Raw genomic sequence first — 27,909 nt, forward strand, 5'->3', positions numbered from 1 at the left:
GCAGATTCTGAACTGGCTGAACGCTCTGTAGTAGATATTAAAAAGAATACAAGTATTTGGGATTGAGATTTTGTCATTTAGTCCATAGACACAGTGGTCGACGTGCTCAGGAGAGATGATCTTTTGAATATTTAATATTTCTTAGCAAGCACATTAGTAGAAGATTGAACTTTTACTTCCAGTTATGATGATTTTCCTCCTCGTACACCAGGTGAACAAACTCAGTGGTGTTGACTTATTTCAAATAATGGACACTGCCTCTGCCCTGAAATTACTTGTATTAATAAAGACATTAATTTTAGCATAACGAAAAGAAGGGAGATTCTATGTCACGTGTAGGAAAATCTGAAAACCCTGATGAGCAGGCTACAAGGGGAGAGTTACTCAGTTTTCTGAAGCCAGGGCATGATGAAGTGAGGCAGGGGAAGTGACTGGGAAAGAGGTCATGCTGACCTGAACTTTCTGGTAAACGAAGTCAGCAGCAAATGTAGGACAAATGTCATGTGGCTCAGAAGCTCCTGCCACCGGTGAGCACAGGCGTGCCTTCGAATCTTCAGGAAACACACATAGCACCAGAACCGGGTTCTTTCAGCCTCTGAGCAAGAGACTTCAAAGGGCAGGAGGTGGTGGAAAGGAGAGAAACCACCAGAAGGGAAGGCAGGACCTTGGTGGGAGGAGTGCTAGCCGTGGCCGTGGGCCTTGTAAGGGGTCGTTTGCTCCTCAGGAGGCACCGGGGATGGTAGCTGATCCCAATGGCAACTCCAAAATGTCCTGCTCCAAACATGTCACCAGTGGGGCTTGGAGACAGGCGACTCACTGATGTGGAGTGACACAGCAAATGCAGAGACCAAAAAACTATACTATACTGAGCATGTACTGAGAGATCAGCATTGTGAAAAATAAAAATCAGGTAGCAAAATAAAACGTTGATTCAGGGACAGGTGGGCGACAAATATGCAGATGATACACAGTTCCACAAGTCCTCTGGAATTGGCAGATGTGGGGCTACTTGTATAAGATTTTTCAGCATATGGTATAGGAGATTTAAAGCTCCCCAGACATTGAAAGAACTTTCCAAGTCTTTTCTTATCCACCTCTCCATGTGTCCCAGGAGCTACCAAAATTCTAGAAAATGCAACGCTGGAAAATGCTTAGTCTACATCACATGCCATCTCAAAACACTGGGCAACAGTTAACCAAGGGGAAAAAAAGTATGTGTGTGAGTGTGTGTGCTTTTTCTGAAAAGATATTTTCTAGGACTCAGTGTAATAAAAACAGCAAGACAAACACGCTTGGACATTTCAAATACTTCAATGCAAAATGAAGCTTACACCATCTTTCTTGGCTACTCAGTCAGGGTTAAAAAAAAAAAAAAGACCAAGAAAGAAATTACAAACCTAATGCTTTATATAGCAAATACCTTTAGGGCACTTGAGTAAGTGGACAAATTTATCACTTGGCATCTTTCTGGACTACCCGTGTTTGGTATTTATGTTTTCATCAGAGTTGAAGAAGTAGCCTGGAAGCAGGTGAGCTGTAAGTGCATGCTGCTCTTGAACTTGTTCAGCAGTTCTTCCAGTAACCTGCAGGGAGGAGAGATGATTTTACTTCCTGACAGAGGGAAGGTTGCCTAGCAACAAGAAAACATGCTAAGGGGGAGGTGAAGAAGGGGGTGACTCCCAGTCTCTGCTTCTGCTTTCTGAAAAAAATATTCATCAAAGTATTTTGAACTCAATATCAGAAATAAGTCAATCAAAGACACTTATCAAAAGGAATATATTTATATACATTAGTATTACTATGTCACAGTTTCCTCCTGTTCCCTTCCCCTAGAATAATTATATTCCTCCCTAAAACAAATAAATGTTTGGGCCTGCACTGTTTCTTTTATTTTAAAAAAATTTACAGACACTAAAATGTGCTTTGGGTATACAGTTCTATGAATACTGAAAAATGCATCCCCCATAGTGGGGATACTGAATAGTCCCATCACCCTCACATTTTCTTGTGTGGCCCTTATGTAATCATCTCACTCCTGACCCCCACCCATGGGTGACTATTGGTGTATTTTCTGTTGCTCTTATTTTGCATCTCTGTCTCTAACAAACTTTGAAGAGTATAAGAGCAGCAGAGGGGAGTGACCTCCGGAGGCAGTGGGTAGTGCTCAAGGTCAACCCAATGGTAGAAGGCGGAGCTTTCCAGACTCCACCCCTTGATGTCCTGTGTGGAGTTGATGGAAAACAGAGCGGGAGCTAGGCTTTTGGCAACTAAAATGATTGGTGCTTTGGCAGTTATACAACTGAGGGTTCATCGGTTAAACTTCTAGTGAGGAGGGGTGTCTGTGGAGAAGCCACCAGCTTGCCAGTGTGGTTTTGGCTTGGACCCTGAGCTCTGCTCAGTGGATGATATCTAGGGTAGGACAAATGGCATCTGGCCATGGGCCAGCCTGTAAATGCACGCTCTCTCTCTCCCTGTGCAAATAAAGTCTGTCATTGTTGCTCTTCCCCTGTCTGCTTTGGGGTCATGTCCTGCGCTCTTAAGTACACAGGTGAGGCCCTCCCAAGTTGGGTCAACACAGTTTCCCTGGGTTTGTACTGTTCTAGCTACTGCAAAGTAGTGAACTAAAGTGATGGATTAAACACCAGAAGAATCAGGGTTAGTTCTAACTCCACTAGGTATATCATTCTACTTGAAAACTCAGTTTGCTTCCTTAATTGGACTGATACATCTACATACCATTTTAGGGCCAGAAGGTAGTGGACCTAAAATATAGTCCCACCTGGGACTATATCAGGGTGACTTTTGTTCTTGACTTTCCCCAAAAGCACAACTTTGAGTCATATTCCATGTTAAAAATAATAGTGATGGTTTTAATCTTTTATCACCTTTTAATAAGAGAACAGGATTTGGAACCACTTCAGATAGAGGAGGTAGGAAAATGGAAGACAGGGCTATAGGTGTGGGTGATGTTTGGACAAGCACCCACTTGCCCATGTAGGAATATACCAGTGAAAGAACTGGTCGGCAACCCATTCTTCTGGTTCAAGTGTCAATCTCCAACTAACATTTCCTCCCAGAAGCTGAGCCAGTGTGTCCCTTTCTGCCCTGGAGTTTCCACAGACTTCACCTGGGCTGGAGCACAGAGCCCAGTACTGGGTCTCTCCATGAGCAAAGGCACCATATATACCCATCTCTGGACCAATCAGCCAGACACACAGGTGGGCGGCCTTGAGTTACGGCTGGTGAAGGAGCAGAGATCAACATTTCCTCTGCCTCTGTTGAGGGCAGGCTGGGCATTTATGAATTTTGCCTGGCCTAGATTTTGGCTCAGGTCAGAATTTCCTGTTATATGAATAGCAAAGTGTAAACTCAGGCAGAGGTCCCTAATATAGTGTTAGATTAGTGACACACACACAAAACTGTATCATGTTACACTTTCTTCACACTTTGTTATATGGAGCACAAAATATACATGGCTGAGCTACGCACAGGGACACAAATCACTGAGTCCTGTGTTTACCATGCTGCCCTCCTTTCTACATTTCTCTAAGTGTTACCTTCTTAAAAATTTAAGATAAGACTATAGTTAATTGAGTCAAAAGAAGCTTTCTGATGATGTTTTCTGTACTAATCACCTAAAATAAGAAAAGAACCGAAGGAAAGGTTTTACCTTGTCCTGTCCCTTAAGAGATGAGCCAGGTGCCACCAACATGGTGTGTAAGGGCTAGGTTTGCTGCTTTTCCTTAAACCCTAGCCATTATTTGAAAAAGGAGTACTTTTAGGTAACAATGCTTCATTCTGCTGGTCTAGAGATTCCTGGACTTACTTTTTATCTGCTCCGCTGGACAGCTGGGGCAGAGCTTCCAGAGCCTGTTTAAAACTGGACCTGGAACATAAACAGCAACAGTGGAGTTGAAACATTTCCTATTTCCAAGGGGAAGGAGGAGCATCATTGAGAACTCTTAAGTTTATCTTCCATCTAAAGACACTGACACAAGCCAGTGGAGCATGAAGAAATAGGAGAAAAAGTAAAAGTGAAAAACAATAGAAAAAGTAAAAGTAAAAGTAAGGGTGCAGTTACCAGATGGAGGCTTTGTAGGAGTGGGGTCAGACAAGCTCAACTAGGAAATGAAACAACCTGCCAGGCTGAGGAGAAGCTGAGTTTTAGGAGGCGCTACCCACGGAGGATCAGACTTCAACGAGGACAAGCTGAGCCTAAAAAGATGTCTGTGCAAAACAAAACTGAATGGGAGATAAACTGACTGGTGCAAAGAAAGGAAACTAAGTAGAAATGGGGGTGATCTTCTGAATATTATAGAACTGACAGGTCCAGGGCCTGATTTATAGGCAATATCTTAGACTAACTAAGGGCATTATGGGTATCAGCTATTCGTACAAATAAAACTTGTGAGAAAATAGAAAGAAGTATGTATATATTTTAAAAATTTTAGCATCATTTCATTTCTTAAAAAAGGGAAAAGGAGTGAAGTGAAAAAAGAAAACACCAACTTGGAATGTTTGACTCTGTAAAGTAGAAAGTGCCAGAAGTTACGGACTCAAATGAAGTGTTTTATGGAAGGTTATTTGGTAGCGAGTTGGATTGTTCACTGAAGAACTTCTTAGCTTCTTTTTTCAATCTTTTGTGGCTGGGAAAAATCCACTGTTCCAGAAACGGGCCAGGTGCTGGGTGTGGGTGGGTTTTAGCAGTGGGCAAATTTAGCTCCTTCCCAACAGGTAATCAACTTCCCTCTTTCCTGATGTGTAGTCTCTGCTATCATCTCCACCGTTACTTTATTTTTGGTAAGCCTCTTCTCAATTAACCAGAAGAAATGGGATACGATTATTCTTTATTTTCACATTATAACAATAATGCTAAAGATGCCGCTGATTCAAGATTACTTGTCGTGCGCCAACAGTGTAGAGGCGACGTGACACATTTTCTCATCTAGTTCCCTGAAAACTCTGGCTGAAAGTATGATTACATTCCTTTCATCGATGCTGAACCTGGACTGAGGGGTTCAGGGAGTGGGATAAATGCCTAGGCACGTGCACAGAAGTGCAAGCATAAACTTCACATACAGGCAGGCTTTCTGTCATCTGTCACTTAACACAGCAGGAAAATGACTGGAAAAGGGTGCAGTTAAACAACAGGAGTCATGAGGACACAATTCTGCACAGCCAGGATAGTGCTACCTCCATAAGTCAGGAAACAATTTAAAAAGTCTTTTCCTTTGCAAATATGGCTGTGAGGATGATGGCAAAAATCAGGTCACCAGTCGCAGGACATGACCATGTGTAACACGCAAAGTGCCTCAGATATTTGATGTGTAGAGCCCGGGGTTTCTCAGGGACGTTTCTCAAGTGTTCTCACTTACTTCCTCAGTAATTCTGCCAAGGGGGTAAACAATTCTCTACAGGCAAGTAGTCAGGATTGTTTTAGTTCACCTACTAACAGTGATAGGAAATCCTGACTTTCATTCAAAACAACTAAAAATTATCATCAAATTTCCACTACAAAATTTTGCAGAGAAACCACAAAGCTTCCTCTGATGCTGTTATTCACAATACAAACTATCCTTCAGAGGCTGTTATGAATCCGTCAGACTTAACTCTTATACTTGTCTTTAAAAAAAAAAAAAAAAAAGGCAGCAGGTAATCATACTCTGCCACATCACGGATGAGGCCAAGGCTTGTCTGAGTGAATGAAAACCATGAAACAATAGGAAGCCCTTTTTCCCTTTATATCATGCTACAAAGAAGCTGTCTTTGAAGTTCTTGGTTTATGATCGGTTTATGATTTTCAGCTAAAAAGCGGATCAACCAAAGATAAACCTGACCACGTCACAAAACTGGGAGCATCCCCTCGGCCAGCCAGGCACTTTCACAAAGGCCTTTGCACACCAGTCAGACAAGCTGTTTTCAGAGAAGCACTTAGCACAGGGCTGGGTGGTGTCTCACTTGCTGTCAGGCGTCAGGTGAACAGCCACGGTGTCCCGCAGAGCACAGATCTCCAGCCTCGCCTGCAGAGGACAGAAGGACAAAGTGACCACAGGGAGCTGCGTTCACTGTCAGAGACACACACCGGCGAGGGGATGACTCCCAGGCTGCTCTCTATGGGGCCAAGGTGAGAGAACACAGCAGGCCTAGAGTTACCCCACCCACCACCCCGGTGACTGGTTGCTGTGAACAGACCTCAAACAGTTCAAAGAAATGGACTATGACAGAATTTCCTTTAATTGAAAATTAACTTAGAGTGAAATTGACTTAGTGTGAAGGTAGGGAGCCAGCTATCTTGCTGTAAAAGGTACAAACTGTACGAGGATTTTCTAGCAATCTGCATTTACTATCTAACCAGTAATTTTTCTTTTAGTCTGCTTGTGAGAGGAAGGAAAGTCTGAAGCACGGCCCCTGAGGGGTTCTCCCTCCTTCCCCACAGACCTGAGGAAGTGGGTGGGCTCACTTCCTTACCCCTGTGTCCTTCCAGGTACACTGACTGCTGTCTCAAAAGTTAACCTAAAGCTCGGAGGAGCCAGTGCAATGCCTACTAAAATCACAGCTGGCTTCCTCGCTTTTTTTTTTGTTTTTTACGAAATTAACAAGTTGACCCCCAAGTTCATATGGAAATACAAAGAACCCAGAACAGACAGACCATTCTGGAACAAAGAAGAACACAGTTGGAGAAACTGTGTCTTAACTACTCAACACCTAACTACGAAATGACAAACCAAGACAGTGTGGTGCCGGCAGTGTGGACAGATGTAGAGATCAGTACAACAGGACTGAGTGTCGAGAAATCAACCCTTATATTTATAATCAATTGATTTTTGATAAAGGTGCTGAGACCAGTCAATGGGGGAGATAATGGTCTCTTCAACAAATGGGGCTGGGACAATTGGATAACCATATGCAAAAGACTGAAGTTGGCCTCCTCCCCCTTCCTTAACACAAAAAGGAACTCAAGATAGATCACGCTGACATGTAAGTGATAAAGCTGTAAAACAGAAGAAAACAAAAGTAAACCTTTGTGACGTGGTGCTAGGCAAGCCTCCTTAGAAATGACACCCAACGTACAAGCAACAAAAGGCAAGCAGATAAATGTGACTGCATCAAAAATGAAAAAGTTCTGGGCTGCAAGGTACTCCACGAAGAAAGTGAAAAGACTGCCCGGAATGAGAGGGCTGTGACCAGCAGACAGACAGCAGCAAGGATGTGTTAGGATGCAGAGAACGCGGGCTCTTCATGCTGTACTGACAGGCAAGCACAACCGCTTTGGGAGCAGTCTGGAGCTTCATGGAAGGTTAAACATATAGTAACCATAAGACCGAGCAAGTCCCCTATTCCTACGTGTGAACCTGGGAGAAGTGACACATGCCCACAAAAACACCTGGATCTGCAAGTCCACAGAAGTATTCTTCCCATTAGCCAGAAGCAGAAACAACCCAAATGTCCATCAAAGGATGAGTAGACCAAATGTGGTGTAGTCACACGTGGCTTCAGGACGGGGACGTGTTCTGAGATATGTGTTGTTCGGTGATTTCATCTCTGAGTGAATGTCACAGAGTAATTACACAAGCCTAGATGGTATTGCCTACACCACATCCAGGCTGCATGGTGCAGACTACTGGAACCAATGGCATATATGCAGCACCACCACTGACCAAATGTCTTTAAGCAATACAAGACTACACACACACACACACACACACACACACACACACACTATGTTATTCAGCACGCAAAAAAGAATGGAATATTCGTTTATACTACACCATGGATGAAACATGCGAATAACATGCTAAGGGAAAGACTGATGTAAAAAAAAAAAAAAGCAATATTTATATAATTCCATTTACATGAATTTTTTTCGAATAGGCAAATCACAGCGATTGCAAATCAGAGAGAAAGCAGACTAGGGCTTGTCTGTGGCTGGAGAGGGACGCTGGGAGGAAAATGGAGAGGCTCTGCTACTGGGCTGAGTGTTAAAATTGATTCTAATGATAACTATAACAATGTGAGCACAGTAAAAAAAAAATCACAAGTTGTATACTGTTTATCTTATAGACACAATATATGGGAATGGATGATATCTATGTTTATCTTATAGACACAATATATGGGAATGGATGATATCTCTGTAAAATTTATTAAAAAAACAGCTAACCAGAAGCATACACTTCTTTGGAAGCTGGAAAAGGTGTAACTACACACTCTGCTGAGGATGCTCACATCACCCATGCTTCACTTCCCACCCGGGTACCCAGAGTGTGTGAGCCTTGGGCGACTGTAAAAGAAACAGCCCTTTACCTCCAGGAGCACGTACAATGTAAAACAGAGAAAAAAGGCATGGCCAGTTCTTTAAATTAGAGATAGTCAGAAATTCTGTCACCAATCTAGATCAACACTGATTTATGTACAATACAGTATAATCACTGAAACTTTTTCTATGTGGAAAGCAGTTGTTTGGTTTCATTTTTCAGTGCTTAGGAAGCCCGAAAACCAGATTATAACTAGAAAGCAAATGTGTGACAATTTGTCTCTATCGTTTATATCCAAGTACATATGAAAAGAGACCTACAAGGAAAAAGAGGAAAAATAAGGTCGAACTTTTAGTGGAATATTCTAGGTGAAGGATTAAGTTACTGTAAAACTAATCTTCATGTAAAAACTTTATTCAAATGAAGGGATAGGTGTGTCTTAATTAGTCTGTGAATTAGGTCAATTATAAAAGCTGGGGTTGTTGATATAATACATAGAATTGTACTCTACAAAATGTCATGCTATGACAGTAGCAAAAATCACCAAGTGATCCCTCCAGCCCCCCTCTGAAATGGCTCTCGGGAAGGTTTTGAAGACTAATACTGATGCGTGACCCTTTATGTAAATGGCCATAAAAGATTTAACCTGCAAGAGGGGGGGCGGAGCAACATGGTGGCGAGGAGCCGCTGCGAGTAAGATCTCCCATTAGAAAAAGTTAATAGGGAGGAAAAGCAGCAGGTCCCAGTGAGAACCGGGACACGGAAGATAAACGGGTGACGCCAGCAAACTGCCTGAAGAAGAAAGTGGCCATAAAAGAGACCAGAAGGGAGGAAAGCGCAGAACCCTGCTCCCCTCCCCTGCCCACAGAGGTGGCACTCTCCGACCGGCAGAGAGGAGGAAAACAACAAACTAAAACGACCAACAAGAACAAACTACTCAGCAAGCGGGACTGTGAGTGGAAAGGAACTATTGCAGCCACCACACCCCGTGAACGGGAGCTGTGGAGAACCCTGCAGGATCCCCCGCGGAGGTGAGCTCCAGGCGCCATTAAAGAAAGCCCCCCCCCCCCAGGAGGAGGCCAGGACCAGCACACAGCCCTGGGCAGCCCCGGTAAGCTTGCGCGGAAAAGCGGCGCGCTGGAAAAGCAGACGCGGATCGGGATTGCGCAGAAAAGCAGTGCGGTTGAAAAGTAAACGCGGATCCAGATCGCAGCTGCCCAGGTCCCCCGCCTGCGACCTAGGCTTGTGGGGAGACACGCGGAGGCCCTCACTGAGCGAGCAGGAACCAGGCGCCCAGGCACAGGAGCGGGATTCAAAAGGCGCCATTCCCGTGCCACTGAACTGGGCTACAGCCCGCGTCCTGGAACTGAGGGCTTTGGAACTGAGACCTGGGGCACGAAATTAGGGGCGTGGGTTCCCCACGACGGTGGGGCACAAGGCAGACACAGCACCCCAAAGCCGTTGAGGTTTACCCTACCATTCCCGCTCTGGTCCCTGTCCCACGGGGTGGAAAATCAGCTCCCCAAGGGCTCTAGGAGAGATCTCTGGCGCCGCCTAGCGAATTGAAACCAGCAGAGGCTCCTGGAGGAGCCAGTGGCCAGCTGGGGAGTTAGCCCACGCCGGGCCCCTTCCGACCAGTAGTCTGAGCCCACAGGGGGAGCGAGCACCCACAGCCGGGGCAGACCAGGCGCGCAGAAGAATGTGCCTGAGACCGGACGCGCAGGGAGTGTGTCCCACATCACCATCTTAGAACAGGGACATTTCTTCAGTAAAGACTACCTGCAGAAGGCTTCCTCAGGAGCCAGAGGTGAGCGGGGGAAGTTCGCCCACGCCAGACCCCCTCTGGCCTGCAGTCCAAGCCCAGAGGGGGAGCAGGAACCCACCGCCGGGGCAGACCAGGCGCACAGGGGAGTGTGTCCCCACATCGGCATTTTAGAACAGGGACCTTTCTCCAGTAAAGACTGCTTGAAACTGACAGATGACTCCTGGAGGAACCAGAGGAGAGCAGAGAAGCTCACCTAAGATGCCGGCCAGTCCCAACTACACAGTGTCCCAATGCATACGGCAAATTAGAAAACAGACAGTAGGGAGGAGAAGAACCACACGCAACCTAGCAACTCCACAGGGAAAAAGCACACCACAAAAAGAAAACCAGCCCCCAGATTGCAACGACAGTAACTTGGAAGAACTTCTGAGCCTTCCAGAAAGAGAATTTAAAATTGCCGTGATTAAAAAACTGACAGAAGTCATAAAGGAAAACAATGATAAGGGAAAAATAATCAACGATCAGAAGAATGAAATTGAGTCCCTAAAGAGGGAAAACAATGGTCAGAAGAATGAAATTGAGTCCCTAAAGAGGGAAGTAAAAGAAATGCAGGAGATCAAAGAATTAATGGAAGAACTAAAGAATTCTGGGAAAAGCAATGAAAGCAGAATAGATGAAATGGAAGAACGAATAAGTACTCTTGAAGACACAGAAATAAAAAGAACCAAATCAGAAAAGGAAAGAGAAGTACAAAGGAAAAAGAACGAAGAAAGACTTCGGGAACTATCTGACTCCATGAGGAAAGGAAATATAAGAGTTATAGGAATACCAGAAGGAGAGGAGAGAGATGTAGGAACAGAGAAAATATTCAAAGAGATAATTGAAGAGAACTTCCCAAATGTGAAGAAGGAGCTGAAAATTGATATACAAGAAGCAAGAAGAACACCAAACTTCCACGACGAAAGGAAAAATACAGCAAGACACATAATAGTAAAGCTCCCAAGAATCCAGGACAAGGAAAAAATAATGAAGCTGGCAAGAGGGAAGAAACAGATAACATTCAAAGGAAAGCCAATCAGGCTGACATCAGACTTCTCCGAAGAAACATTACGGGCAAGGAGAGAGTGGAGGGACATAGTCAACAGACTCCAAGAAAACAGATGCCAACCAAGAATACTCTATCCCGCAAAGCTCTCCTTCCTCTTTGAAGAAAGAATATGGACCTTCCCAGACAAACAGAAACTCCGGAATTTCATTACAACTAAACCCCCACTCCAAAAAATACTACAAGGAGTCCTAAAGCCAGAACCTCAGAGGGACGAATAACAATGAAAGAAGGCCCCACCCCAAAAAAAAAGTTATTAAAAGAATAAATAAATAAAATCAAAGGAAAGACAAACACAATGGCAAATACAGATGCTAACATATCAATATTAACTCTAAATGTAAATGGACTAAACTCTTCAATAAAAAGACACAGAGTTGCAGCCTGGATTAAGAAACAAAACCCAACCTTTTGCTGTCTCCAGGAAACACATTTAGCTACAAAAGATAAAAATAGGCTCAAAGTTAAAGGATGGAAAACAATCCTACAAGCAAATGGACCAAAAAAGAAAGCAGGAACAGCTATACTTATATCAGATAAAACAGATTTCAAACTCAGAAAGATAAAAAGAGACCCCAGTGGTCACTACATTATGATCAAGGGGACAATACTTCAAGAAGAAATAACACTCATTAACATATACTCACCAAACGAAGGAGCACCAAAATATATCAGACAACTGTTGTCCTCTCTGAAAACAGACATCAGAGAAAACACATACGTAGTGGGAGACTTCAACACACCACTATCAACAATGGATAGATCAACAAGAGAAAAAATAAGTAAAGAAACCAAAGCTCTAAATAAGGACCTAGAGCAATTGGGCTTAACAGACATCTATAGAACACTAAACCCCAAAAAAACGGAGTACACATTTTTCTCAAGTGCACACGGATCATTCTCCAGGATCGATCACATACTGGGGCACAAGACAAACATCAACAGATACACCAAGATTGAAATCATATCAACCATCTTTTCTGACCATGAAGGCATCAAACTAGAAATAAACCATAAAAAGAAGGCAAGGAACTTTCCTACCTCATGGAGATTAAAAACCACACTACTGGAAGACCACTGGACTAATGAGGAGATCAAAGAAGAAATTAAAAAATTCTTTGAATTGAATGACAAGGAGGACACCAATATCCTAAATGTATGGGATGCAGCAAAAGCAGTAATAAGAGGAAAATATATAGCAATAGAAGCTCACATCAAGAAACAAGAAAGAACTCAAAGAAACAACCTAATCTCGAAGCTCAAAGATCTAGAAAAAGAACAACAAAAAAACCCCAAAACCAGTAGAAGAAAAGAAATAATAAAAACCAAAGCAGAAATAAATGAAATTGAAACAAAAAAAAAACAATCCAAAAGATCAATGAAACCAAGAGCTGGTTCTTTGAAAAAAATCAATAAAATAGACAAACCCCTAGCCAGGCTCACAAAGGAAAAAAGGGAGAAAGCACAAATAAACAGGATCACAAATGAAAGAGGAGAAATCACAACGGACACAGCAGAAATCAAAAGAATAATCAGTAACTACTATGAACAGTTATATGGAAACAAGTTTAACAATCTAGAGGAGATGGACAAATTCCTACAACTCTACAATCACTCAAAGCTAGATAAAGAAGAAATAGAACACCTAAACAGACCAATTACAAGCAGCGAAATTGAAATGGTAATCAAAAACCTCCCCAAAAACAAAAGCCCAGGACCTGATGGATTTACAAATGAATTCTACCAAACATTCAGAGACGAATTAGTGCCTATCCTTCACAAACTCTTCCAAAAAATTGAGAAGGAAGGGACAATACCAAACACGTTCTATGAAGCCAACATTACACTAATACCAACACCGAACAAGAACAACACAAAAAAGGAAAACTACAGGCCAATCTCCCTAATGAACACTGATGCAAAAATCCTCAATAAAATTTTAGCTATCAGAATCCAACAATGTATCCATAAGATAATTCACCACGACCAAGTAGGATTCATTCCAGGGACACAAGGATGGTTTAACATCCGAAAATCAATCAGCGTTATCCAACACATCAACAAAAAGAAATATAAAAACCATATGATAATATCAATAGATGCTGAGAAAGCTTTTGACAAAGTGCAACACCCATTCATGATAAAAGCCCTTGAAATTCTTGGGATACAAGGAACATACCTCAACATCATAAAGGCCATCTATGACAAGCCAACAGCCAGTATCATTCTCAATGGTGAAAAGCTGAAAGCAATTCCATTAAGATCTGGAACAAGACAAGGATGTCCACTCTCACCACTGCTTTTCAATATAATACTGGAAGTCCTAGCCAGGGCAATAAGACAAGAGAAACACATCCAAGGAATCCAAATAGGAAAAGAAGAAGTCAAACTATCACTATTTGCAGACGATATGATAATATACATAGAGAACCCCAAAAAGTCCACAGAAAAACTAATTCTACTCATCAATCAGTTCAGTAAAGTGGCAGGATACAAAATCAACACGCAAAAGTCAGTAGCCTTCCTATACACAAACAATAAATCTGAAGAAGAAGAAATCAAAAAAACCATCCCTTTTTTTATTGAAACAAAAAAAATCAAATATTTGGGAATAAATCTAACAAAAGAGGTAAAGGACCTATACAAAGAAAACTATAAAACACTGTTAAAAGAAATAGAAGAAGACACAAAGAAATGGAAAGACATCCCCTGCTCATGGATTGGAAGAATAAACATTATTAAAATGGCCATCCTTCCAAAAGCAATATACAGATTCAATGCTATTCCAATCAAAATTTCAATGTCATTCTTCAAAGAAATAGAACAATTATTGATGAAATTCATATGGAATCACAAAAAACCCCAAATAGCCAAAGCTCTCCTGAAAAAAAAAAGAAGGGAATGGAGGCATCACACTCCCAGACTTCAAACTATACTACAAAGCCATAATCATCAAAACTGCATGGTATTGGAACAAGAACAGACACACAGACCAATGGAATCAAATAGAAAATCCAGAAATAAACCCACAGATTTATGGTCAACTAATCTTTGACAAAGGAGCAAAGACTATGCATTGGAGCAAAGAAAGTTTGTTCAATAAATGGTGCTGGGAAAACTGGGTCGCTACATGCAAAAGAATGACGCTTGACCACTACCTCACACCATACACAAAAATCAACTCAAAATGGATTAAAGAACTAGACATAAGACCTGAAACCATAAAATATATAGAAGGAAATATAAGCGAAACACTACGTGATTTGCACATCAAAGACATCTTTACAGACACATCACCCAAAGCAGTGATAGTGAAGGCAAAGATAAACAGCTGGGACTACATCAAATTAAAGAGCTTCTGCACAGCAAAAGAGACAATAACAAAAACAAAGAGAAACCCCACCAACTGGGAGAACATTTTTGCACCCAACACTAATGATAAAGGACTGATCACAAAAATCTGCAAAGAGCTGATGAGACTCAACAACAACAAAGAAAAGAATCCAGTCAAAAAATGGGCAGAAGAGCTAAAAAGAAACTTCTCTGAAGAGGAAATGCAAATGGCCAACAGGCATATGAAAAAATGTTCAACATCACTTGTCATCAGGGAAATGCAAATCAAAACTACCATGAGATACCATCTTACACCAGTGAGAATGGCACATATTAAAAAAACTAGCAACAACAAATGTTGGCGAGAGTGTGGAGAAAAAGGAACTCTTCTGCACTGTTGGTGGGAGTGCAAACTGGTCCAACCACTGTGGAGAGCTGTGTGGAGATTTCTGGACCTACTAAACATAGAGCTTCCATAGGAGCCAGCAATTCCACTCCTAGGTATTTACCCAGAGGACACAGAAACATCAATTCCAAAGAACACCTGCACCCCTATGTTTATAGCTGCACTGTTTACAATAGCTAAGCTTTGGAAACAACCCAAATGCCCAAAAATAGATGACTGGATCAAGAAGATGTGGTACATATATACCATGGAATATTACTCAGCATTCAAAAAAGATAAACACATGCATTTTGCAGCAACATGGATGGCGCTGGAAGGGATCATGCTCAGCGAAATAAGCCAAAAAGAAAAAGAAAAATACCGGATGGTCTCACTCATAGCAGGAATCTAGAAAACTTAAATAAGGGACCAGGAAAATGAATAACTATAAGAAAGTGAAAATCAAAATCAACAAAAAACTATGAACCAGAGACACTTTTAGGGGGGCGGGGGTGGGAGGGGAGGATTGGGGTCAGAATGGGGGGTCTGCAATTGTATGGGGAATATAAAAATAAAATTTATTATTTAAAAAAAAACAAAAAAACAAAACAAAACAAAACAAACAAACAAAAAAAAAAGATTTAACCTGCAGTCCCTCTCAGACTTATCTGCTCAAAAGAAGGAAGTCTACCCAGTCATTCTCAAAGGGAGAGGGCACAGTGGGGGGTTTAGACTCATTGGAGCTTTTTGAAAATAGAAATGCCTGCCCAGTTCCTAGGAGTATCAGGATATCAGAAGCTGGAGCTGTCTTGGTGCTCAGCTATCTTTCTGAACAAGAACTGGCTTTGAGAGGAATTGAGACAACAGGTAAATGGGTTGCTGTAGAAAAGGTAGATTTTTGTTACAATTCTAAGACTAACTATGCCCACTGTAACTACTGCAACTTCCTTTTAATTAATCTTCTTCCTTTAATTCATACTTAAACAATCTAACTCCCTGCACCAGAACTATTATAGTCATCACAACCTTTCAACTTTAGAATATTAAAGGTCTGACAGATCAAAATTTTAGAGAAAACTGGTGACAGCTAGAAATATAGCCAAAGATTTTGTAACAGATTTTCCCCTAACCAACTTGCCAAACAAATGTGTGCTCTCCTTTCTTTTCCCCACCCCCATTTTTGTATGAAAATGATCAAATATTTGAGAAAATGTTACAATGAACATCTATAAACCACAGACCCTACCACTCCCATTTATCAGCCTTCTCTCATCTCTTCCCATCTATCAACCCACCATATTGGTTTGATACACTTCACCATGCATCACTAACTCGGGAGGACTGTTTCAATTTTTTAGTTTTTCAGTTAAAATTTTCATATGTAAAATCTTAAAGTGCACCATTGGCTGGGCTCTGACTGATACTGGCACAATGGAAAGTCCGATCAGGTGCTCACCCTTGGGCTCTTCCCCAGAGGAAAAGCACTGTTCTGGGATTTATTTTCCACCTAGATGAGTCCTAGTGGTTCTAGAAATTCATGTAAATCAAACCCACACAGTATTTGTGCTCTTTGGCATGTGGCTTCCTTTACTTAGCTGAATGTGCCTAAGACCCTCCAGGTGGTCAAGGTCGTTAGTTCTCTTTATTGCTGGTTAGTAGTTGGTTATGTGAACATACCACGGTTGGTTTATTCCATTATTGAACACCTGGGCTGCTACCAGTTTTCAGCTATTATGAATGAAACTGCTCCGAGTATTCTTATATATTTTTCCCTCATGGACAGACGTTTTCAAGTTCTCTTGGTTAAATACCTATAGGGGCTTGGAATGGTTGGGCCATGGGTTAGTTTAGAAAAGAAACTGTGAAAACTTTTCCCAGAGTAGTTATGTACTAGTTAACACTCCAGCAATGAATGAGAGTTCTCTTTTTTTCTATGGTCTGGTCATATTTGGTGTTTTCAGTCTTTAATTTTCTTCATCTGGGTACAAGGTATCTGTAGTATTAATTTTCATTCCTCTGATAACTAATGATGTTACCTGGCCATCATTCCTTGTGCTGATTGGCCATCCTGACCCTTCTGGAAATCAAATTGCATATCAGTTTGTTTTTCTTTTTTCATCAATCATTCTTTCTCATCCTTCATATTGGAAAATTTGATCTACAAATTTAGTTACTTTTTCTTTTGTTCCCATGAGTCTACTATTATTTCCATAGAGTCAATTTTTAAAAAAAATTTTTTTATTTATGCATACAAGAGCTGGGGTGTAGGCCAGAGGTATAGGGGTTGAGAGGACTCACCAGAGACACAGTGGAGAGCAGAACAGGTAGATATACTAAAATACATTGCTGAGGGGAGCAGCAGGCATGACAGGAGAGGGCTGCTGCATCATGTGGATCCCTGGCTGGGGATTGAACTCACGTTGCAGTGGCTGGCAGCAGCTTAATAGTGCTGTGTCTTTAACCCCTGTGCCGTAAGGGAGGCCCTCCATGGAGCTGATTTTTAAAAACTCATCTGCTGTATTTTTTCACTCCCAAATTTCCATTTAGTTCCTTATTTTAGGGTTTCTATTTTTTGCAGAGATTTCTTATCTATTTATTCATTGAGATCATAGTCTCCTTTACATCTCTAAACACAGCTGCTTTAAAATCCTTACCTCCCAATTCCAACAACTGGGTCATCTCAAAGGTAGTCTCAGTGGATGGTCTTATATATTGAGACTGAGTTCTTCTTCCAGTCTGGTTTGTGCCCTCCAATTAAATCTGGGATGTGAATGCTACATTGTGGAGACACGGGAGCTCTGTACTATATCCTCAAACAGTTGTTGATCTTTTCTTGGTTTTGGCAAGTAATTATTTGGGTTCAAACTGAAAACACTTAGTCCTTGGGCAGCATTTCAAATCTTACTTCAGTTCTTGTAGCTTTAACTGGGTTGGCAGGAATGGAGTTTGACCATGCATATGTAGCTCAGGGGCCAACTAGAGATTTGAGGTTCTCCCTTCTCTGGAAATACCTCCCCCTCTTTGCTATAGCTGTGATTGTCCTGAAGCCTATTCTTCAAGACAGAAAGATGGCACGTATTCCAGGTCTGCCTTCAGGCTAAAATTGGCAGAAAGAGAAGAATTCATCCAAAGCCATTTCTTCCAGAATCACCAGCTAATGGCCACTGGTCATTCACTGGGAATCTAGGTTTTTTAGATTTAAAATGTGCACTCATTATTCAAAAACACAGTTGTTATCTGCAGGGACTTACCCTATGAGGGGCTTTCTCAGCATTATGGGAAGCAAAACTGCCAGTTCTTAAAACAACAATAACAACAACAACAACAACAACAACAAAACACACTCATAAGGCCCCATATCACTGAGAGCTCACAGGAGCCACTGACTAGATGCATCCTAAGGATCATCTGGATTATAGAAGTTACATTTGGTATTATAATTATGTAATTTAAACAACTACAAACATAAGCCAATGGAATATGCATGCAAAGAGACAGTTGACTGTCACTTCTACGCAAACTGCATCAAATGCTTTGGAAAAACATTCAGAATAAGTTGCTAAACATTTCCTGTGAGATTGAAGGTGGTGAAGGCAAAAATTGAAAAGAAAAAAATATCAAAGGATTTTAGAAGGACACTGCATTCAGCTAATGTCATAAGAGTTGCCGAGGTTTTGCTCTACCCTAACACAGAGGAACTCTGGGACTTGTGGACAGGGCACCATGAGCACAGCTCATGGAACAGGGGACGCAGATCTCAATCTTATATGTTTTAAGTAAAAACAGAAGGCCAATGTGGCACTGAGAGATTAGGTACCTGTAACGCTCCATTTTTGCTGAAGGACGAGACACACTGCATCAGCCGACTCAGCTCTTCAGAAACTGCTTCCACCACCTTCGACAGGACCCGAGGCACCAGCTCTTTGGAAATAGTGAATACCTGATGGAAGGTGGAAAAGAAGATGAAATGATGTATTCTGGGAAACTGAATTTGTTAAAAACAAAGGGACTCACAAAATAAAATGACTCCCAGGTCTTCTAAGTCAAAATTTTAAAGGATCAGAATTATGAAAGGTAAAAACAGATTTCTACTTAAGTGTATTAACTGATCCATGACACAAAATAACCCTCTTTGAAAGATGCTGGCTGATATGACCCTGACAGGGACTGCTGATATTGGCCGGGTAAAACTAGGCTGAAAGACGACTTCTTGCACCATTCACAAGAAGAACTATAATTTATAAAGATGAAATTGCAGTATCAAAAACATACAATGAATGATCTAAATAAGGCAAAAATAAACTTTTAGACTATAAGGCCAAATGAAGTGGTTATTAGAAGGGAAGAGGGGCTGGAGGTGGGTAAATTGGGTAAAAGGGATCAACTGTAATATATAAATTTAATGTGGTAGATATCTACTGATTAAAATTGAGGCACACCTAGAACTCATATCATGTTATAATACGTCACTTCAATAAAAATTATTTTTAAAATACTATAAAAGTATTTTTTTTATAATTTAAAAAAACACACTGGATCAGACTCTCTTTAGAACAAAACATCCCCCCTGCCCCAACACACACACTGGCTACGTTATTCTAGACTGAATGAGAAAACAGTTTACCATTAGCTAAATTAAATATGTATTTCCTTCCATTTGACAGAAAACATAATTTTCACATTTTGAATTTTGATATTTTTCAAACAAGCCATTACATTTGAAAATCTGGTGATTTGACTATTTGCTTTGTAAATGAAAGTCATATTTACTTTTTAGCTTTTCCTTATTTTGATTGATTCAAAACCTTGAAACCTTTGGGTCAACCCCAAATATAACCTGAGTGGTTCAAGGAAATTTTCATCAAGATCATGTGGGAACCAGTAAATCCAATGCAAATCATCTTGTGGTTATTGCTCATGGACACTGATCAGGGTGGGGTCCCCCCACTTTCCAACATGCTGTATATTCAGTTCCTCTGACTACCCCAGCACACCTCCCACAGAAATGTTATCACTGGTTGACACTTGATTTTATACTCTAATTTTACTGGAAACGGACCAAACAAGAAAGCATTTTTATATCTTTGATCAAAAATTATGACTGACAATATTATTTACTGGTTATAAAAAAATGTAGGTGATAAACCCCTGCCTGCATTCAATCATATCAAATCTTTATTTTTATAGAGGAACTTAGATGCTTTTCTTTAGGAAGAAATGAAAATGATCATCTGTTCTATTTCTCCTTCTGCTTGAGTTGCTTCATACTCGGAGCCAAATCCAGGGACAAGGGAATGTTCTCCTTCGTCCCGCTTTCATTTTAGCCTTAATCATTCACATTTTTTTTTTCCCTTTCCCATTTACCTCAAAAGCCTTTCAATTTGGGAGGGAGGGGGTTATAAACCTGGCTATACCTGTATCAGAAGGCCATGGCTGCAATAGGGCCTCAAGCAGCCGCAGAAGCGATCTAAAGGTAACCTCTTTGCTTGGTCCCCTTTCATCTGGTCGCTCATTAGTTGTGAGCCCTAGCACCCTGGTGGAGATGTGAGTAATGACTCACAAAATTACAGAGAAGGTAGTCATAGTGGTAATGATGGGGGCAGCTGTGGTCTCTTCTTTCGATGTTCCCTAGAAGCGTCCTGCTCAGAAGCCTGTTCACGAAGCTTGTTACTGTGAAGTTTCGGGCAGGCTTGTCTTTGTGTGAACCACCATCTCCAAGTGCCTAAGTCAGACCCCAGAGGAAACCACACACCTGCCCTTTGAGCCTGTCTTTCTAATAAGCACTGACTTTTCTGGAGCCCCAGGCATGGTGGATGGCTAAGTAAGACGCCAGGGCTTCTTTGTATAGTAAGCTGGAAGGAGGTTAGTGGATTTTCCAAGATATAGGGTTCAACATGCCTGTCAGTCCCAGGGCAAAACAATCTCTCAATCTCTCTTCTATTTAATTTTCAAGTGTTAAAGCATTTAGTTCTAACTAGGGGAAAAATGAGACACGATTTCAGAAGACTCTTATCACTAACAGTGCACATGCATGAAAGCTGAGTTGTGTTTTATGTATACCCAGGATGCGTTCTCAAGGGGGAAAAAGACCACCACAAATAAAAGGCATCAGATTTGCCTTTTTCTTTTTTCCAGTTACCCATCTCTCTTAGGAACATCTAATGATAGCTTACCTCCGCATGTACAGCAATTATATTCACCAGTGCTTCTTTTAAATAGTTTCTAACACCTGAAATCAAAATGGGGGAGGGAAAAGGCATTTAGTAACGAGCTGCCTGTCTCCCCTGCCGGTATGACTCTGTTCTCCATGACTGCCAGGAGTTTGCAAAGGAGAAACAGAAAGTAACACCAACACTGTCTGTTTCCTTTTGAGGACCAAATGGTGAAAGGACTATTTTTTGGACAGGTTAAAAAAAGGTTAATTTAGGAGTTTTATCATTTTTTCCATTTCCATCACTGTGGAAGGCTGTATTGGCTGATCAGCTTCAAAACTGAAATTTCAAAATGTCCTTCAGTTACATTGTATATGTACATACATAGTATATATTTAACATACATAGTCTTTGAAAACACATAGACACACTGACATTAATAGACAGAAAACCAGAGAACAGAAGGATATTTAATGAAGCTTACAGAACATTCTGAACATCTTATTTGCATAGGAAGAATTGTGAGGAATGACTACTTGGGTCTTAAAGAATGACTTCTGGGAGAAATCAACAAAACCACACTCAATCTGATTCTGGAATCCAAGTCAAAGATTGGAGTAGACCAAACATTTCAGGGAAGTTTGATGAGTAAGCATGAGTTCATTACTCAGGCAGGCACACAGGGTGGGGTCTCAGGTAATCTTGGTTCAAACTCCAATTACATTACTTACAAGTTGTGATTTTGGCAAGAAGACCAGGAGCCCACATTTCTCTTCCTTATTTATTTATTTTTTTTAAGATTTATTTATCCATACAAGAGCTGGGGTGTAGGCCAGAGGTGCAGGGGGTGAGAGGATTCACCAGAGACAGAGTAGGGAGCAGAACAGGCAGATCCACTGGAATACACTGTTGAGGAGAGCAGAGGGTGAGACAGGAGAGGTCTGCTGTGCCATTTGGGTCATCTTCCTGGCCAGGGATCGAACTTGTGCTGTAGTAGCTGCGGGTTGCTTCATAGAACCCCTTGCACCACCAGGGAGGTCCCGTTTCTCTTCAATCAATGAGTTTCAGAGCTACAGCACCATTCTTGTGTGGCTGTCGTGGAAGTCAAGGGCAAAATATCCGGGAGTGCCTCCGGCACTTGGGGCTCCTAACAGCTTTCATTAACATTATTTAGCAAGGATTATTATTATTACTATTATTTTTGTAAAGATTTATTTATTTATGCATACAAGAGCTGGGGTACAGGCCAGAGGTGCAGAGGGCGAGAGAATTCACCAGAGACAGTGGGGAACAGAACAGGCAGATTGACTGAAATACACTGCTGAGGGGAGCAGTGGGTGAGCCAAGAGAGGTCTGCTGTGCCATGTGGGTAGCTCCCCAGCCAGGGCATCGAACTTGTGCTGCAGGGGCTGTGGATAGCATCACAGGTTGCGTCTTAACCCCTTGCGCCACCAGGGAGGCCCAATTTTGTATGATTTTGCAAAAGTAAATGTAAAAACAGAGCCCTGCTTTATTTTACCTCCCAAAGAGTCATCCCAGCCCCATTATTCACTCGGAGCCCACACATACCTGCAAATGCCATTTAGGATTAACCGCGCACCCCAGGATCCCTTCTCTAGAGAACAGAGAGAAATACTACAGTAATGAAACCATGAATATGAACAGTGATGATGCTCAGGAGAAGAGTTCCCCATACTGTCATCCCAGTTGCTGATTATTTAGGTGTTGAGATAAAGGCCAAGAACTATCACCAACTATCTGAATAGGCATTTTGCAGATTCTGAACCTCTAACTAGCATCTGATTCTGTCACGTATGCTGATATCTAAGTAGGTACAAACACAGATAGATCTTTCTCTGGAGAAGTAGATTTTATTTATAGCTCTTCGGGGTATGAAGGTACTGGTGTTTTTCACTGTATTTTGTTGAAGGAATAACGGAGAGAGTCAACTGAAGAGTCATTTGATGTAATCCACAAATGGGTTGAGGGGCCTCCCTGGTGGACTAGAGGGTAAGTCTCAGTGCTATCACCCCTGCACCTTGAGCTCTGCCTTTTGAAAGTAATCATTTTTTCCCCCCTTCAATATCTGTGTCTTTTTGGTCCAAGCATTTTGTTTCTGTTTATATTTAGATACTTTTTAAAAGACAAATGTTAGGGGGCCTCCCTGGTGGAGCAAGGTGTTAAGTCTCAGCACTATGAAGTTATCCGCAGCCACTGCAGCACGAGTTCAATCCCCAGCCAGGTAGGTGATCCACATGGATCAGCAGACCTCTCCTGATTTGCCTGCTGCTCCCCTCAGCAGTGTATTTCAGTGGATCTGCTTATTCAGCTTCCCACTGTCTCTGGTGAATACTCTCAACCCCCACACCTCTGGCCTACACCCCAGTTCTTCTACACAATAAATAAACCAATATTTAAAACAAACAAACAAAAAAACCAAACAAAACAGAAATGGGTTGAGTCTTCCTGAGAGGAGGACAAGTCCAGCCTGGGAGTCAGGAGAGTGTATCAGGAGACTGTTATAAGTGACAGTGAAATAAGCCAACTTGGGATTTGGGCCAGACCATCTCTCTCCCTGGAGGAGGAAAGTCTGACCACAGTATGAGCAGGTTGTGACTCCGGCCCCCGGCCCTGGGTGGACAAGCCTCATCTCACTCACTGCTGCCTGGACAGTTGTCCTGTGTGAGTGCAGAGTGAAGGGAAGGGCATTCTGGATGAAAAGTCCATTTCACTCTTGGGGTTAAGAGCCTTTAAAATGCAGCCCTGTGGAAGGCCAGCTCGCCCACACATACACACCTGACACAAGTCCAGCTACTAAAAATGCAAGTGCAATGTTGGGCCACAGATGCTCTTAGAATGAGAAACTTAACAGCCTGTTGAGAAACCAGGGTGCTGTGATGGTGCCCGGAGACACGTGTCAGCAGCCTGGGTCTGGCAGCGTCCCGGTATGATGCCTGAAAGTGTGAGGACAGCTTTGACCTTCTTCGGTTCTTCAGGGTTAAAGAGACAAGCAGGGCCAGAGTGCTGATTAAAAGCAGAAAATTAAACTTAGCATGAAGCAGGACTGTATCACACTCTCAGTGAACATGTGCTGTGAACTCCTGGATAGGAAAGGTACTTCCTCGCAAGGGCCCATCAGACTAAGGAGCCTAACATGACACAGCTCGTGCCGGCTAGGCATCGCACCCCTCGGCACCCTTCCAAAGACAGTGCTGCAGAGAGTAAGAATAAAAGCGCAGGACACTTTCACCCACTGGAAATATATTTCTGTTGATAGAAAATGTGAGAAAAAGAAGCTTCCTGTTTTAGGGCAACCACAGTGCTCATGAGGAAAATATATCAGCAGGAGCACAGAGCCTTAAGCTCGGACAAGTCAGAACCTGGTGCAATTTTTTCTCTTTTTTGAGAGATTTTATTTTTATGAATAGAAAAGACAAATGAAATCACTGTCCCTCCCCCTCTGCCCCCAATACAAGTGATTGCTTCAAGGGGTATGTGGTGATGTTGGAAAAGGAGAAGGGAAAAATGTGTGGTCCCAGGGATGAACAGAAATAGCACTCCTAGTCAAACCACATGTCAGGTCAGGTAGGGTTCAGAGAGGAGGCCTTCACTCACATGCATCTGAGAAACATACAGGAGCTCGGGGTGGAGCTCAGCGAGGTGTCATCATAACCCCCAAAGGCATGCACCAGCTGGAGCTCGAACTCACCAGCAGCATAAGCTTTCAGTATAAATGAGTAGTCGCCTCTCTCCAAAAAACTACCCCCGGCGTTAGGATTTTTTATTGCCTATTGGGTTGTATTATCCTTAGTTCTAAGGGAGTGGCTAAATGTCCTCATTCATTCATCTAATATGAATTTACTGAGACTTTACTCTGTGAAGGATGCTGCTGGGCTCCTATCAGAGGGAATATGTGTCAGGCCCTTCAAGAAGAACATGTACAGACCCCAGATGTGCCCAAGGCTCCAGAGTGCTTAGTTGTTCGATTCTACTCTAATTACTGCTATTCAAGCATGTGTCTAAGTTGTAAAAAACAAAGGGTAGGGAGCTCTGTGGAAGGGTTTGATTATTGCCAAAAAGTCTTTATACTCTCATTTCAACTAATTTGTGAAACGCTGACTATCTCGGTCTCTGTCGTGAAGTTCTTGAAAAGCTGTAGAAGAAGAGTATTTGGGCAGAGAAAGTCAGGGCCCAGGGCTTGGATACAGCTGGCCTCTGTGACTGGGGACTGAGGTCTGAGGGTTCATAAACACGAAACAGATAAGATCTTGTGGTCTTCCTAGTTAAGAATTTCAATTTCTTTCTCTCTTCACCCCACTTGTCAGCCAGTGATTAGCCTAAGTTTGAGAACAAGCCAGCATCACACCCTGCCCTCTCCTGCCCACCCTCTGCCCTATGTCAGTGCAGGGGTTCACGCTCAGTCTTGCAGGTGTGATTCTCAATCACTAAACTCAGATAAACCCTCTGATTCAATACCCATTGAGTTTTCTGTTTCAAAATGTTGTTCCTAATCCAGCTGCAGGAGTTGTTCAGTGCTTTCAAAAATCCACACCACTAGAAGCCTGTAGGGTGGCAGGTACCGGATGTCCCTTGCTGGTGCCTCGGGGCACCCATGTCACCAGGCCCCAACTAAACACACTGGCGTCTGATAGCAATCCTCATTGTGGTGGCCAGAGTGGCTGGCTTGCTCTTTTCTGGGCAAAGGGATGGACATGGGACTCACACCAACAAAGCTGGAATTCACACACTCAGGGTTCAGAGAGAAGAGCTGTGGTTTCAGGCAGTGTCAAGGCAGGTCTCCCCGCTGATCTCACTGCGGGCTGAGCTGAGCTCTGCGGTCTCTTCCTTGATAGAAGGGGCACAACATGGACAGCAAGAGGGTGGTGGGAAGAATGCCAAGAAAAATGCTGCCTGAGAAGGATCTGGAAGCTGCTAGAGAAGACCTGGGCCTGCTTTTTGTTATCAAGGTGGCTGAGTTCTGGTGGGGGAAGGAGAGCCAAGTGCAGATGGGGTTAAAGGGGACCCCATGATGAGGTTGGGGGACGTGACGATGAGGCCAGGGCTTGACTTTGGTTATTATTTCTGTAGGATCCGTGAATGTGGCCAAGGGACCGTTTTGTAGTTAATTTTGGTGATATGTGCTCTTTTGCTTCCCACTATATTTTATTCTCATTCTGATATTAATTTGCATTAATAGCTGATGATGACTCTTGAGATCATGGAACTGACAGAAAGAACACAAAGCAAGGTCCAAAGCTTTGGGGTCCAGGTTTGGCCTACTTATACATGCATGCCATGGCCTTAGATAATCAGTCCTCCTTTTTGACAATCAATCACGTTGTAAAAAGTAGAGGTCAAAACATTTGTTTTGCGAAGAGAGCTGTATGAAAGTGATAGATGTCTACTTCCTCACACATCAAATATTTGTTGTGTCCCCTGACATGCTGGGCACTGTCAGGAGGTGTGCAGAGTGAGTGGGGCAGACGTCAGCCCTCCTACAAGAGCTGACGCTTGAGGAGTTGGAGCTATTTTATCCATTAGTGTACATATTTTCAGGTGCTGTTCCTAAAATAAGGGTATAAAAGAAGGCATGATGACTGAAATACATTCATTCCCAGGTATGAAAATAACTGGTGTGGATGCACGGAAAATGTAACCATCGTGACCACCACCTAGCTGCCACATGCCCTAACTGCAAGTTCTCTTGTGGGCCCTAGGAATCTCCTCACCAATGATGATGCATGTGCGTGAGCGACATGGCAGCAGCAGATAGCTGGGAACCAGTAATGTCCTGTGTTATGTGGTTATGTGGTGTGCTGGCACAGGAGAGGTCTCTGACGGGCTCCAGTGTTCTTGTGTTGGTCGGGCACAAAGTGCTCTGGAAGTCAGAATTTTAGAAGCACATCTCTGTCATTCTTTGTCTCCACTGGTTTTAAAAAGAATGGTGGAACATCACATACAAGCAGGGGCCAGGCCAGACCTGGCGCCTGTGCTGACCTCTGAGCAGTGGCCTAAGAGAATGAGAGTCACATGTGGGAATGGAAGGTGAAGCGGGTACTGAGCCAAGCCCTCCCTGACCAGGCCTCTTGGAGTAGACTTCTGGGCAGTTCTGACTGGTCTAGGAAGATGCACCGTGTTACATGAGACCACATTTCTAAGGCTAACCATGAACCTGCCAGGATGCAGGAAGGATGAAGGGAGGCCATGTTGCTGGCGGTGCTGGCTGACCATCCCTGGATTTCGAGGGTGTGGAGACTGCCCTCTGAGTCTTCTGGGCCAAAGGCCCTTTCTCCATCTGAAGCAGCATTCCACTCATCTGTGTGCAATCTTGAGTATCTGTCACCCCTGCAGGGCCACAACCTCCATGCAGAGAGGACGCCCTCATGGCCTAGTCTTTGCGTACTCGGCATCCACCACCATGGTTGGCCTGTTCAAAAGTACTTATAGAAGAGACAGAAGGTGGCAAAAAGCAGGTCTGTGCTGTTCACTACAAGTTCCTAGGACTTAAGCTTTCTAAGTACAGTCCTGCACAGCTTAACGAAGTTTCAGTTAACGATGGGCCACAGGTACGAGGGGGCCCCACTAGGTCACACTGTACTGCCCGGGGGTGCAGGAGGCTGTGCCATGCAGGTTTGTACGATTATATCTATGTTTGCATCATGATGAAATCAGTAACAACAAATTTCTCATAATGTATTCTCACTGTAAAGTAAGCTTGACTGAAAGTGGGTCAGTGCCTGGATGAACGAAAAAAATATATCAGAGGAGAAATTTTAAAACACATACGATCCTATAATATATGCTTCTGTATTTGAAACATCTGCTAAAATTGTGTCTGAGTATATGTGCAGGGGAGATACCCACCACTAAAACATGCAGCTCTCACAGGATATAAGAAAACAAAGTCCTTTGGA

General features: G+C 42.6%; 1 protein-coding gene across 1 annotated transcript in view; it reads right to left on the minus strand.

Moving 5' to 3' along the window:
* Positions 1 to 1,489: 1,489 nt before the first annotated feature.
* EXOC2 (exocyst complex component 2) overlaps positions 1,490 to 27,909 on the minus strand; it is a gene marked incomplete at both ends in the record, with an annotated part of 142,375 nt that continues 115,955 nt past the window's right edge. The window contains 5 exons of the mRNA XM_084228084.1: positions 1,490 to 1,583; positions 3,827 to 3,886; positions 5,959 to 6,020; positions 18,661 to 18,783; positions 21,017 to 21,072. Coding sequence (XP_084084210.1) covers positions 1,490 to 1,583; positions 3,827 to 3,886; positions 5,959 to 6,020; positions 18,661 to 18,783; positions 21,017 to 21,072 — 395 coding nt within the window. The remainder of the gene's footprint in view (positions 1,584 to 3,826; positions 3,887 to 5,958; positions 6,021 to 18,660; positions 18,784 to 21,016; positions 21,073 to 27,909) is intronic.

The sequence above is a fragment of the Talpa europaea genome (genome assembly GCF_964194135.1).
Source record: "Talpa europaea genome assembly, chromosome: 2".
NCBI classification, from domain to species: Eukaryota; Metazoa; Chordata; class Mammalia; order Eulipotyphla; family Talpidae; genus Talpa; species Talpa europaea.